Genomic DNA, 15,762 nt, shown 5'->3' on the forward strand with positions numbered 1-15,762 from the left:
ATAATTACCTGTGTAATTACCTTTATTCACATCTGTTCCTTCATGTTGATTTGAGTAACCATCTGGTGTCACTTGCTTTTAGCCTGAAGAAACTCTTTCAATATGTCTTGTAAGTCAGGTCTGCTGGCAATGAATTCACTTAATCATTGTTATTTGGGAATGTCTTTATATTTTAGCTTTTATTTTCTGAAGGATAGTGTTGCTGGATATCATATTCTTAGTTGTCAGGTTTATTTTCTTTAAGCACTTTGAGTACATCAGACAGTTGATTCTGGCATCTGTTGTTTCTAATGAGAAATCATCTGTTAATCTTATTATGGTTCCCTTCTACATGATACAGTTTTCAAGATTTTTTTTTTTTTTTTTTTTGGCTTTTGACAGTTCAACTCTATAATGTGTTTAGGTGTGGATCCCTTTGTGCTTATTCTACTTGGAATCTTTTGAGCTTCTTTATATGTAGGGTACTGTTTTGCAGTAACATAACAAATTTGGGGAGTTTTATGCCCTTACTTCTTCAGTTATTTTTTCTCTCCTTTCTTCCCCTTCTTAGATTCCCATTACACATATGTTCATATGTTTAATGGTGTCCTACAGGTCTCTGAGGCTCTGTTGATTTTTTTTCGTTTTTTCTCTTCAGATTGGATAATCACTGTTGATCAATCTTCAAGTTCATTGATTCTTTCTTCTGCAGCTCATATCTCCTACTCAGCCCCTCTATTAAATTTTTTCATTTCAGTAAATACTTTCTAACTCCAGAATTCCCTTTTAACTGTCTCTTTTTTATTGAGATATAGTTGATGTATAATATTATACGTTATAGGTATACAACATAGTGATTTGTAATTTTTAAGGGTTATACTCCATTTATAGTTATTATAAAATATTGGCCATATTCCCTGTGTTGTACAATATATTCTAGTTCTCTTTTTTTATAATTTCTATCTCTTTATTATATTCTCTGTTTTATAAGTCATTGTCATCACACTTTCCTTTAATTCTTTAAATATGGTTTCTTTTAGCTCTTTGAACACATTTATAATAGCTGCTCTGAGGTCTTTGTCTCCTAAGTCTAACATCTGGATGCCCTCAGAAAGTATCTGTGGATGACATTTTGTCTCCTGTTTCTTTGCACATCTCATGAATTTTTGTTCTTGTTTAAACTTGGACATTCAGGACACTATATTGTAGCATCTCTAGATTCCAGCCCTCCACAGGGTTGCTGTTGCTGTTGTTGTTTGGTGACTTGCCTGGACTACTTCTGTAGTCTTTTTCCCTCACTATAGCCACTGATGTCTCTGCTAAGTTTTTGTTTGCTTGTTTTATTCTTGTTTTAATTTTAAGCCTGAACATAGTTTAGTGGTCAGCCAGTGGTTGTTGAGAGTTGTGTTTAAACAGCTTGAGCTGGCAGGCTTCCACCCTTTGCCTATGGATCAACGTATGGCTTGGGTAATGCATTCAAAGTTCAGACAGTCTACAAGTCTCACATTCAGCCAGGGACAAGTAGCGTACTAGTGTCTTTTCTGACTCCCACTGTCTTTACTGAGGTTCAGTAGATTTTCTTAAATAAATGCTTCTTAATTTGTTGTATACCTTTGATCAGTTTCCAGAGTTCTTAAATGATTATTTCTGTTCATTTTATCCAGTGTTATCATTGCTTTTTGTGGAATATATTTACTGATCTCTTCACTGAGCCATTCTGTAAGTCTCACCTGTGCCTGTAGTAGAAGTTTCTCACCTCCCTATATTCCACCTGTGTCCTTTTTGCTACCTAAAGTCTAGAGTTGTTTAGTTTTTTCTTTCCTAGCCAGCCATTAAAAGAAGTGTCAAACACTTGAGAACCAAGTAATGGATACCCATAAACAAAAGTTATGCTTGAAATATAGGTTTGTTTTTTTCATGTCAGGGATCTTCATACTGAAAACTCTAGTATGATGATTAAAATTTGTGACTCAATATTATGTATTCAGCTAGGTGATACTTTTTGTTACTGCTATATGTTTTGGGTGGTTTGTTTATTTTATGGACATTTGCTGTGCTACTATTAATTTGGAATAATTTAACAAATCCCAGTAAAATGTATTTAAAATTAGAACTATGTAGTAATATAAAGACTCCTTAGGATACATAAATTATTTGAAATTTTGAAGTTTTAATATATTTTTCTACAGACACACAAGAATATCAAGTCAAAATGAAGCTTGTTATCTGAGCTATAACCCAGATAATATCTTAGAGGAAGGCTAAGAATTCTGAAGAATCTCTGAATTTAATTTCAGTGAATTAAAATATTTATAAGTCAATTATCTCATCTTTGAATTAATATTATCTTTGAGGCCTTAACTTCTGAAAGCAGTCCGCTTGAGAGATGAACCTATCCTAGATCCTTTTGTCTTATTTTGTTCTCTTAAGTCATTTGACTTGTGAGTAAAAGCCAGACTTATTTTTAATAAGTTGTGGGTAGTTCTTTTTGCTCTTCTTTAATTTTTATGGTAATAAAACTTCACTCTAGCATTAATTAAAATTCTTTTTGTAATTTGACAGGAATATTTGAGTTAACAGATCATAAAAAGCATCCTGCAGGAAGCATCCATGTTATATTGAAATGGAAATTTGCTTACCGTCCACCAAGTGGATCCATAACAACTGAAGACTTAGGGAATTTCATACACAAAAAAGAGTCTGAAGTTGTCCAAAGACTACCTCCAACATCCTCTGTTAGCACACTAGTTGTAGTGAGTAACAGTGACTTTGAATTTCCTATAAAAGTAAATAGCCACATAAAAGAGAAAAAAAAATCTGAAAGGTTTGTTCATCATTCTCAGTTTGACATATTGGTTTATCTTAGGCACCAACACCTAAACCAAGACGTTTAACACCTAAAGATAAGAAGGTATCTTTTGTGGATATCACACCACATCAGCGTTCTGTAAGTAGTAAACACTCAAAATACTAATTTTTTTTTCCCATAACAAATATTCGGAATAAATGACATAGTATACCCTCCCTGATTTTAAATGGAAACAGATAAATAAAATACTTCTTCCCTTAAAATGTTACCTTTGTAATTTGGCACTGTGTGTAAGTGTTAACTGTTCTTACTCTTTGATCTGAACCCTCCTTTGGCCCCATATCTCTCTCCAGATACTGCCCGAATCCTCTGCCCCCATTTACCATCAAGCAAAACAGAACAAAACTCTTCAAAAAGTTGTCTCAATTCCATCTTCCTTTCCTCATACTGTTCCTTGCTCACACTAGTAAAACTTTTCCTCCTTAAAGCCACTCTTGCTAAGGTCACAATGACTTTCACTTGGCCACTTTTCACAGTGGCCAATTCTCAGTCTCCATCTTAATCTCCCAGTAACCTTTGACACAATGGAATACTTGCTCCTTTTACTCTTGGCCTCTGGGATACCATGCCTTCCTAGTTTTCCTCCAACTTAGCCAGTTATTCTTCTCATTCTCCTGGACCATAACTCTAAATGTTGAAGTACCTCAGCAGTCAAACTTCAGACCTAGACCTCTTCTCTTCTCAATCTGTATCTAAGTAAAGAGATCTTATCCAAAAAAACAAACAAGCAAATGAACAAACATAACAAAACAGAAACAGAGTTACAGATAGAAAGAACAAATGTGGTTGCCAGAGGAGAGAGGGGTGGGGGGGGCGAGAAACAAATAGATGAAAGAGGAAAGGAGATACAAACTTCCAGTTGTAAAATAAATGGGTCACAGGTATGAAATGTACAATGTGAGGAATATAGTCAGTAACTATGTAGTATCTTTGTATGGTGACATATCATAACTAGACTTATTGTAATGATCATTTTGAAATGTAAAGAAATAGAGAATCACTGTGTCATGTAACAGGAACTAACATAGTGTTCTAAGTCAATTATACTTCAAAACCAAACAAATTCATAGAAAAAGAGATTAGATTTCTGGATAGCAGAAGCAGGGGATGGGGGAGGGACAATTGGATGAAGGTGGTCAAAAGGTACAAACTTCCAGTTATAAGATAAATAAGTACTAGGGATGTCATGTCCAACATGATAAGTATAATTAACACTACTATATTTTATATATGAAAGTTATTAAGACAGTAAATCCTAAGTGTGCATGTGCATGCGTGCGTGTGTGTGAAAACTTATCATGATTTGGGATTTAATAATAAATACAGAATAACATACATGCATGTTTTCACATTAATGTAAGGAGACCTGTACTCCTCCTGAAGATACGAAGGAAATTTCACCAGAAGTGGAACATACGCCAGAAATAGAAATTAATATGCCAACTGTTTCACATATTCCTGAGGTATGTGTTTGTATTAAAATTATTTTGAAAGGTTTGTTTTTTAAAGACTTTGCATTGACATGGATCAAGAAATCATATCGTTGATTCTATTTTTATATATGACTTCCTTGAAATAGAAATGTCAAAAATATGACAAGTATAACGGTTACAATTAAGCAGACATTAGTAGGTAGTAAATACATATGTGAATTAAAGTATAATGTAAAATTCATTTTGAGATTAATGCTTTTTTATTCTTAGTTTATAATCACATTTTAATTTATCTGCATATTTTCATTTATACATCTTAAGTGATTATTTTCTAATGACTCATATATATAGTGCATGTAGTGCATATTTACGTGCTTAATTATCATTCAAGTGCTTCAGCAAGAATGCTATAAATGTGATCTAAGCGATAATATATCAGCGTGCTTTTATTTCTTCATGTTTCTCAGGAAAGCAGTGTAGATAAGGTAAAAGAGAATACAGAGAAAGTGCAACAAGGAAAAGATGATGATGTGTCTTTACTCTCTGAGGGTCAGCTTGCAGAACGAACTTTGACTTCTTCTGAAGATGAAACAGAAATAACTGAAGAACTGGAACCAGAAGGTAACTTTCTTTTTTAAATTAACATTATTTCCTTAACTCTGTTTTATTTAATCTGTTAGAGCGTGCATGCCTCATAGAACATCTTCATTTAATAGTGACTGTACTTCCTGATAGCTGTTTCTTGACAGAAATGATGGGATATATAGGTCAGTCTGGTCAGCTGTGGTCAGGTGGAATTGTTGCATATCTTCTTATTTCAACTTGGAGCACCACAACAGAATGCAAGTATTGTGGCTGACCATGTTCCCAGTTTATATTTTAAGTGATTTTATAGCCTCTTTGGGTTCAGTACTGTTATCTGGGTTATTCTAGAGGATTTGACTTTTTAAAAATTAAAACTAAGAACTCAAACCAATAAAAGACAACTGTATCATGATTTAATTTATATAAACATTAGAAAAGGCAAACAGATTAATCTGTTGTGACAGAAAGCATTTAAGTGGTTGCCTAGGGAAGGACGAACAGGAATAGAAAGGTGCAGAAGGAAAGAGATTACAAGGGGGCATGAGGAAATTTTGGGGGGTGATAGATATGTTCACTATCTTAATTGTGGTCGTGGTTTCACAGAATTACATATTTGTCAAAATATATAGTTTCAGAATGTAAGTACAGATTTTGTACTTTAAATTTGTGTGGTTTATTATATGTCAGTTTACTGCAATAAAGCTGTAAAACCTTTAAAAATGTTCTTAAATAGTAGGAATAACTTGATTTTTACACAGTAGTATTGGTTAGGCTGTTAGACATTATTACCATGTTCTTCTCTTTAAAAAAATTTTTTTTTAATTTCGTACTAGAACAAGCTACATTCTTATTTCCTTTGTTTCTGCTAAAACTAAACCTGGAATTTTTCAGTCATTGTTTTCTCTTTTCTAAAATGTAATATAAATATCTTTACTGCTAAAAAAATCCAGACATGATTACCGTATTGTTCTTTTAAGGTTATCCTTGTAATGTGTGCTTATTTCTCTCCATGTCACGAGGTGCAAATATAATTGGTTTAACAGATTTAAACCAATAAAATTTTATTTTTTAACAGATGAAGAAGACAGATCAGCTTCTGACAGTGATGAGTGTATTATTCCAGGTCCTATCGCCAAGACCATCAAACAGGTCAGTAACCTGATATCAACCAGAAATGTTCTGAAATAAAGCTGCTTTTCATTCATAGTTTATCAGTTTTCATATATGAAAATCTTAAGGCAGAATATTTCTGGAAAAATTTTAATGTGTTATCATAATCTTATCCAAGTAATCATCTAGTACAAGAAAATTTTATTTACACTTTCATTATGTAACAGACCATAACATGTAAGCGTTATTTTTGCTTACACGTTTAAGAGTACCTAACATCAGTAGCTTCAATAGTTACTTGCTAAAACCAGCTGACTTCTCTGACTCCTTTTCAGAACCATTATGCAAAGATGTATTAAATCAAATCTGAACTTTAAAGAATTCACAATGTGAGATTGCATTTAAAACTATAATAACTTACATATGTGGATTCATAGACTATTCACATGTGTAAGTTATCTAAATATGTCACTGATAAGCTATTAAAGTTATTTCATTCTGCCAAAAAATTAAACCCTTAGAAGGTAATTAATTTCATATAGGTATACTTCGCTTGTTTTGTAACACATTGCTGAAAAGTAGTATGTAAATTGAAATTTTGAGAAGAAAATTATACTTTAATTTATATAGGAAGTGTCCCACTTACCAGAGCATTTTTCATTGTAAGGGGAGAAAAAGTTTTTATAAAGTAAATGTAAGTAAAGTGCTAGCTTTTTCTATTCATCTACATTAATTTTCCTGAAATGATTAATTGTACTCCTTTTCTATAGAATTTCTACTTTATTTTTAAGAATTGCAATACTTATTTCAACTCTTAAAATCTCACATTCTTAGCTTAATCTCTCTGCAGAACAAACCCATAAAACAGAACATTTCATTTGTCACAGATGCCTCCATAAAATAGAGAAATCCATTGTTGTAGTGATTGACAAGTACAGATGATTATAAATATAAACAGAACAACTCATCTGTCCAAAATTTTATTATAATTATTATTATATAATTATTAGTTATAATAACATCATCTAACATATAGTGTACTGATATATGGAATCATTATTGTTCAAAATTGATAAATTAAAAAAGGAATCTTGCATATAGTTGCCTTAAGACTTAATTATAGCATTTAGTTCAATTCAGTTTAATTCGTTTGCTTTGTCAAATCTGAAATTGTGAAATTATTTTATCAAAATAAATCAAATTATTTCAGTGAATAGAAATTCTCTACCCTCTACTGGAAATTTTTGGTAATGGGAATCAATGGGAAAATGAGCCTCTTGTGTGGAATTTAGCTGTCTAGCCATTTGTATTAGTCAGTTTTCCAAAGAAACAGAACCAATAAGATATATTTAGAGAGAGAGAGAAAGAAAGTTACTAAAAGGAATTGTCTCTTGTGATTATGGAGAGTATGGAGTCCCAAGATCTGCAGTCTACAAGCTGGAGACCCAAGGAAGTCAATGGCTTAGTTCCAGTCTGAGTTGGAAGACCTCAGAACTAGGAGAGCCCATGGTGTGAATTCCTGTCCGAAAGCAGGCAGGCAGGAGACCTACAAAGAGTAGATGTTTCAGTTCAGTTCAAGGGCAAGAAAAGACCAATGTCCCAGCTCGAGGCAGTCAGGCAGGAAGAGTTCCCTATTACTCAGCCTTCTTGTTCTATTCAGGTCTTCAATTAATTGGATGAGGCCCCAGCCACATTAGAGAGTATAATCGGCTTTACTCAGTCTGCCAATTCAAATGTTAATCTCATCCAGAGACACCTTCACAGACTTACCCAGAATAATGTTTGACCAAATGTCTGGGTACCTCGTGGCCCAAACATGTCGACATATAAATTTAACCATCACATCATTTTACTAAGAACACTCCATTCATTACATCAAGAGTAGTAAGCCTGCAAGCTTGATTCAGATATCTCTTTCTCACATGGTTCACATTTCTTTCTCAATAGTTCTGCAAGACTCTGCTTACTTTCATCACGATTTTTGAAAGGCTATATTGTGTAGCCTTTCGAGCATAACAATATGAGATACTGAATCAGTCCTAGGGTCTACAGGACTAGTACCAAGGGGTATATTTATCTAGCCAATCTACAAACAGCACTCATCTCTCTTGTTATAACTCAGCGATTCCCAGGGATTCACCATCTGCAGTTTGTGATCTGCAGATAGAGATCAGAAGTGATCTGCAGAAGGAGGTAGATACAGTGTTCCGGCCCTGCCCTCAGGAAACATTACATTCATTGGGAAGATGTTTTCATGAAAAAGTCAAGTAGTAATTCAGCAGTTAAATTACAGTATAAAACAATGTCAGGAGACAGTACCAATGATTAATAGTCAGATATTTGAGCTAAAGAATAAAGCTGTTTGGGGCCTATCCTCCTCATTTTCCAAATGAGTAAACAGATTTTGAAATAAGGTGACTTGCTGACAATCATGCCACTAATTAAGGAAGTTCAGAGGAAGGAGAAATTTGGAGTGAGTTTTCAATAGACTTCATTACGGATATGCCCACAAGCTGGCTCACCCACTCTCTTTCTCATAGTTTCGTGTCTGCTTTTTCTCATTTTAAGCTGACTTTTTCTGCTTTACTTGCTTACTGCCCAAAGATAGCCACAGAGAATGCCCAGCCCCAAGGAGAAGGATCTGATGAGCCATGTCTAGCCTCTGGATTGGGTCCATCTTTATCAGTTGTGCTCCTTTGACCCATTCAGCTGTGGCCAGTCACACAGTAGAAAGGAGTGTCCTGCTTTAACTGTGACAACTCAAAGAGGTGGATATATGGCAGCAGGGAGAAAATCATGTGCATTTTTACTGCAGGCAGGGATGCACATTATGTTTCAGAAGTCAAGAATACACTAACTGGAGAAGCCTTTCTGTAGAAAGGGATAGAAGACTTCAGTTACAATGGTGAAGACTAAATGTTTTGGATTTTATCCAAGAGACACTAGGGAGACATTGGAGCAGTTAATTTTATTTTCTAAACATTGTATTCATCATCTAAGAGTAACTTTCAAAGTATGGAGAAATGTTATCTAAATTATGTCATCTTAGACCAATGATTTTCAACTGGGGGCAATTTTGCCACCCAAGGGACATTTTGGCAATGTCTGGGGGCATTTTTGGTTGTCACACTGAGAGGGACTACTACTGGCATCTAGTGGTTAGAAGTCAGGGTTACTGCTAAACATGCTGCAAAGCATAGGACCCACGACAAAGAACTATCTGGCCTAAAATGTCAGTAGTGCTGCGGTTGAGAAGTCCTATATCAGACTTCCAACAGAATCATGTATATATTGACAACGTTGCTAGCATCTCAGTGCAGTTATACAGTGCTCTTAACTAAGAGTAAAGAAATTTGATCTAACCAAGAAGTTTAGTGAAAGAGCTATTCTTCTAAAATATTCAATTAATTCTAATTTACACATATATTTTTCCTTTGTAGTTAACTGGGTTTTTTCCTTATTACTTCCAGAAAAGTAATTTGTGTTACTTTGCTACAGCCTAATACAGCCTTCACTACCATTCCAAAATGTGATTTCCTATAATGGTTTTAGAGGCTGTCTCAGAAGTGTGAATATCGTTTAAAGCAAGCAGCTATTTTAAGCAATGCTTTATGCCTTGGTAGCCATTAATCAGCTCCCATGTGGTTTTAAAAATTCTACTTTTAGTAGAAGGTAATGACCAGAACCTTATGTTCATAGGTGAAATTTAGTTTTGTTAAATTATATAACAAATACAGTAAAATAGTATAATCTGTAAGCACAGGAACAAAATAAGAGATCATCATAATGTTGAAATATAGCATTTTCTAGTGATTGTACCAGTTTTTCTGTGTGCTTTTGCAAATCGTTTAATATGAGTCATGGAACCTTTTTCTTTAAAGATTCCATAAGCAGTACAAAGAACTCCTGAATACGTTTCACTCACATTCATCAGTTGTTAACATTTGCTTATACTCTTTTTTTAATCATTTCTCTTCTGTCTCCTATATATGCTTATATGCAGTGTGTATGCATCATAAACATACATTCTTACATACATAGTTGTAATGAATCATTTGATAGTTGCAGAGATCATGCCCCTTTACCCCTAAATACTTCAGAATAATAATACTGTAATCTAACAGTTCTTATTAAAATTTTGCCAGTTGTCCCAGTATTATCCTTTATAGCATGTTATTAATCTGGTCCAGGATCAAATCCAGATCACACATTGCATTTAGTTTTCATTCCTCTGTAGCCTCCTTTAATGCGTAATGGTTCCTCAGCCTTCCATTGAGTTGGTCTTTCATAACATTGACATTTTTTAAGAATGCAGGCCATTTATATTGTAAAATGTCCTTCAATTTGGATTTGTGTGATTCAGTTTATTCGTTTTGGTAGGAATACTACAGGAGCAATGCTGTGTCCTTTTCAGTGCATGATACCAGGAGACACAGGATGTCATTTTATCTGATTGTTGATAGTAACTTTTCAGCACAAAAATACTTGTGGCTCATTAGTTTCTTCTTTTGTCTCCTCTTTAAGAACTGCTTCAGGTAGAAATCTCAGGACAGGAATACATAGCTTTCTTTGGAAGGGAAGGTACTACTGAGTGTCTAATATGTGCTAAGCACATGCTATGTAATATCTCCTTATAGTTCTCACAGCAATTCTTTATTCATTAGCACCTACTGTGTATCATACAAGAAACAATCCCTAGCCTCAAAAAATTCACAATCTAGGGCAAACACAATTACAATGCAGTGGTCAGCACTAGGAGAATGGAATGCACAGCTGCTGTGGGAGCCTTCAGGAGGGGTGCCTAACTCAGCATGAGGGACCCTCATCAAGAATGGCTTCCTAGAGTCAGTGAAGCTAGAGCCAAGACTTGAAGATGATTAAGAATTAGTGGAAGCAGAGGAGGGAACATTATAAGCCAAAGAAACAAAAGCATAATAATTTGAGAGAATGTGGAGCATGGCTTGTTCTGAGAATCAGAGCGGTTTTAGGATGGGCCAAGCCTATGGCACACATGGGGAGCCCCAGGAGAATATGCTGAAAAGATAGTCATGTCCAGAGCATTGAGGCTTCTGTGTATTATCTGAAGAGCTTGAAGTCTATCCTGAAGTTCTACGAGCAGCCAATGAGGATTTTTAAGGGAGGAGGAAGAAGATCAGTCATTCAGTAAACAGGTAGTGAGCATTTTCTGTGTCCCAAGCCTTATTCTAGGGACTGGGAACTTAGCAGTGAATAAGAGGAATAAGTCTCTTGCTCTTGTGGAGCTTGCACTCTTGAATCACATTTTAAAAGATCATGCTATCAATAAAGTAAAGAATAGATTAGAGGCACAGGGACTAGTTAAAAAGTAATTAAATAACCCCACTCTGTGGTTACCTCCACTTTGTAGAAATGTTTTTAAATTGCCTTTACCTATAGCTGTAATGTCACAAAATTGAGAGTGAGAGTAGTGTCCTAGATAAACATCATTTATGCCAATTACGCTATGAATTTCAATTATCTACTACACTGTGTAAGCAATTTAAGATTATTCAGTTTCTTTTTTTCATGTTACAGAATCTGACAGCTCATAGTTATTTTTTAGAAATGTTGATCCTTAAAAGGAATCTAACAGATTTCCCAGGACTTAGACATATTACTTGGTTCTTCCTCTTTCCTTCATGTCTGTGATGTATAATTAATCATAGATTACTTCATTTTGTTTCATTTCATTTACAACATTTATGAGCTTCACTTTGTCAGAATGAAATGCTTGTCCCCTCCTTTCCTTTCCAAGGTGGCATAATTAGTGTTAGCATCTTTTTTAACAGGCTACATAAAGTTTAGTGGCTGGATTAAATCAAGTCATTAACATAATGTGCCACCCAATTTGCCCCTATCTCTCTTCGTTTCCAGGACATCAAAGTGCCACAGAGCACCAGTGTAATTGGGCCTTGCTGGCCTGTCAGATTCCGTCAGCCTGATGACTGCTGCTTTTACTAAAAAGCTTCTAGGCATGATAATTACTGGGCGTGGGGAGTCTGAGAAATGTAAAACTTTGGACATTTCTCTATGAATATTTTATTAATTTGAATAATCAGAAGTTAACAGTATCAATTTGATGTATAATACATTGATTAAAAGCCTTGTTTTAGGTCCTCAAAATAGACATCAAAACCGAAAATTTGCATCTGCCATAGCATTAAAAAAAAAAGAATTATCAAACCTTCTTTCACATTATTCCTAATTTTACCATTTAAGCAATGCAGCTTTCAATTTTTACAACTAATATATTGCCTTCAACTCACAGATTTCTTAAAGTGTGCCCACAGGTGAGAATGGGAGATCACAGGCTAAAGAGTAATGATCTTTTTTGTGCAATGCACATTTACATCTTTCTCCGTTCCTACTAATAGCAGTTTTGTAAAAGCTGCCATATTCAATCGGACTAAAATGCAGTCCCACCTGGATGCCAGGTTCTCTTGAACAACATGAGCTGGCATTCCCAGGTGATCGCAGTAATGATGTCCAGCAAAATATGTTTTAAAGCTTTGAAAAGCAAAATGCATAAAGCAGCTCACCACTTTTAGCACCCATGTATTATACGTTGTTAAATCACCTCAGAATCAAAGATGATATCCTATCAGTGGGTAGAGTAAGCCCCTCCCACTGTTTTACATATGGAAGCTTAAGCTAGATAACCAGAAATGCTGGATTACTCTTCTGATATTAACTGCCTTTAAAACTATTTTTTATATTTTGTAACTTAATTATCTCTTACTAATATACCGCAGACATCTTTCCATAGCAGTATACTCTATTTCTTTTTTTGCATATGCATAATATTACATTGTATAGCTGTACCATATTTATTTAAATAAGCACCTTTTGGTGGACCCTTTGGTTTCTATCAGTTTTTGCTAATACAGACATTTCCAGATAAAGTGTTTTTGTACAGAACATTTTTATACAAAATGTGTAGAAATTACTGTTTCCTCATATCACATTCTTGTCAAATTTATGAATAAGAAATATCTCACTGATGATTCCATTTAAAAAGAAGCAAACAAAAAGGTATATTTGTTCATGTATAGTATATTTGTACATACATACATATGTATTTTTTTCACACACACACACACTGTATTTTATTTTTACAAGAGATAAATAAACTGACACCAAGCATTGTAAATGGATGACCACAACAAAAGCAACGATGATTGCAATTACCAAACACGAAACACACTCATACTATGTCATAATATTGACATTCAGTCCAGTAATCCTCCACTGTAACAGCTCCTTTACTTTGCAGTGATAATTGATTTGTATATTTTTTGCCTCTGAGTCCTTGTGGAATATATTTTTTTTTAATTCAAACAGAAAGTCACAAAAATTATAATCATCCTCATCAGTTCACTCAGTCCCATGTAATTAATTTTTTTTCATCTTGATCTTTTGTTAGCACTTTTATGAATTCATCAGTTTTCCATTAGAGTTCTGAAAATGCTTATTCATTCAGTTCCAGCAGTATAGTCAGTTATCAGGAACCTGTACTTGTCAGAGTCTTTTCCATGAATTCCTTGAAGATGAAACCCTTTTATAGGAACATTTTTGCAAAAGCATCAGAGTTCACCCAGAACTGTCTGTAAATGACAAAAGACTTAAAAGTGACCACAGTTAAAGATTTGATGAAAGTTCATAATAATGCAATTGACAAGGAAATTTAGTTATTTCTGAGATATACATTTTAAAGTAATAACTAGAATTATGACTTATAACATTATGCCAGAACATATAAGATTTTTAGAAATTTCATGTAATGTCTGAAACATTTATATTAACATATTTCCATACAGATAACCCAAAGAAAGTTTAGTATTAGTTGTTTGTTTGTTTGTTTGTTTGTTTATACTGCAGGTTCTTATTAGTCATCAATTTTATACACATCAGTGTATACATGTCAATCCCAATCGCCCAATTCAGCATACCACCATCCCCACCCCACCGCGGTTTTCCCCCCTTGGTGTCCATACGTTTGTTCTCTACATCTGTGTCTCAACTTCTGCCCTGCAAACCAGTTCATCTGTACCATTTTTCTAGGTTCCACATACGTGCGTTAATATACGATATTTGTTTCTCTCTTTCTGACTCACCTCACTCTGTATGACAGTCTCTAGATCCATCCACGTCTCAACAAATGACTCAATTTCGTTCCTTTTTATGACTGAGTAATATTCCATTGTATATATGTACCACAACTTCTTTATCCATTCGTCTGTCGATGGGCATTTAGGTTGCTTCCATGACCTGGCTATTGTAAATAGTGCTGCAATGAACATTGGGGTGCATGTGTCTTTTTGAATTATGGTTTTCTCTGGGTATATGCCCAGTAGTGGGATTGCTGGATCCATACATATGTATTTTTATATGAGCATACAGATATAACATTTAGGTTTATGTAAGCAAAGAAAATGTCTGGAAGTATATAATCCAAATACTGTTAGCAATGAGTATCTCTGGGACATGGGTCAGGGCAAGGGTCAGCAAACTATGGCCCATGTGCCAAATCCAGCCCTCTACCTACTTTTTTTTTTTTTTTTTTGCGATACGCGGGCCTCTCACCACTGTGGCCTCTCCCGTTGCGGAGCACAGGCTCCAGACGCGCAGGCCCAACAGCCATGGCTCACGGGCCCAGCCGCTCCGCGGCATGTGGGATCCTCCTGGACCGGGGCACGAACCCACATCCCCTGCATTGGCAGGTGGACTCTCAACCACTGCGCTACCAGGGAAGCCCCCTCTACCTATTTTTATAAATAAAGTTTTATTGGAGCACGGCACACTCATCATTTACATATTGTCTGTGGCCACTTCACTCTACGAGAGCAGAGTTGAGTACTTGCAACAGAGACCATATAGCCTGCAATGCGAAAAATATTTGCTGTCTGGCCCTTACAGAAAAAAATTTGCCAAGCCCTGAGTTAAAGAATGGGTGGAAAAAAGGAACTTCTATATTTTACTTTTTAGGATTTATATTGTTGGATTATTTTTAGTGATGAGTATAGATTGCTTCTAAAAAGGAAATAATTTGTTAGCTAATTCTGTACTAAAATGTTAAATAATAACTAAAGAACAGTTTACTATGAATTGTAGAAGCTTTTCTATAAATAGAAAGGGCCAACAAATAAAGGGTGAATCTTTTCTGGTTTAGAGCAATGGTTCTCAAAGTGTGGTCCTCAGACCAGCAGCATCAGCATCGCCTGAGAATTTGTGACAGATGCAAATTCTTGGGCCCCACACTAGACCTAATGAATCAGAAGCTCTGAGACTGGAGCCCAGAAATATGTGTCTTGTCAAGCCTTTCAGGTCATTCTGGGGTGTGCCAAAATTTGAGAACCACAGCTTTAGGGAAAGGCAGTACTTCTCACCATGGCTGCATGTTAGAACCACCTAGGAAACATTTCTAAATGCCAGGGCCCAGGCTCCACTCAGATCAGTTAGATCAGAATTTTGTTTAAAACTCCCCCAGTGGTACTGATGTGCAGCCAAAATTGAGGACCACTGTTCTATAACATCTGTTCTCAATGATGGTGAAAGTGGAATAGCATATCAAAATAACCTAAAATTGAGGGTCATTTTTAAAATTCTCTCCTTCCTTCACAGTACTGCCATAGTAAGCCACTTTTAATGATGAAAATGTGTCATATCCCTCAGGTGTATTAGGACAAGAAAAAATATTCCAATCATTGCTTTAGAACATGCAGTAACAAGCTTCTGTAATTTGCTGACCATTACAGATACAGTAATTTA

The 15,762-nt window shown here is 35.1% G+C and overlaps 1 protein-coding gene across 1 annotated transcript in view; it reads left to right on the forward strand.

The window, feature by feature from the left end:
• The window catches only part of RPGRIP1L (RPGRIP1 like), a 99,529-nt gene that overhangs the window by 57,695 nt on the left and 26,072 nt on the right, over positions 1 to 15,762 (forward strand). The window contains exons 18-22 of the mRNA XM_082607936.1: positions 2,542 to 2,732; positions 2,846 to 2,926; positions 4,210 to 4,311; positions 4,749 to 4,902; positions 5,942 to 6,015. Coding sequence (XP_082464062.1) covers positions 2,542 to 2,732; positions 2,846 to 2,926; positions 4,210 to 4,311; positions 4,749 to 4,902; positions 5,942 to 6,015 — 602 coding nt within the window. The remainder of the gene's footprint in view (positions 1 to 2,541; positions 2,733 to 2,845; positions 2,927 to 4,209; positions 4,312 to 4,748; positions 4,903 to 5,941; positions 6,016 to 15,762) is intronic.

The sequence above is a fragment of the Mesoplodon mirus genome (genome assembly GCF_964341445.2).
Source record: "Mesoplodon mirus genome assembly, chromosome: 19".
NCBI classification, from domain to species: Eukaryota; Metazoa; Chordata; class Mammalia; order Artiodactyla; family Ziphiidae; genus Mesoplodon; species Mesoplodon mirus.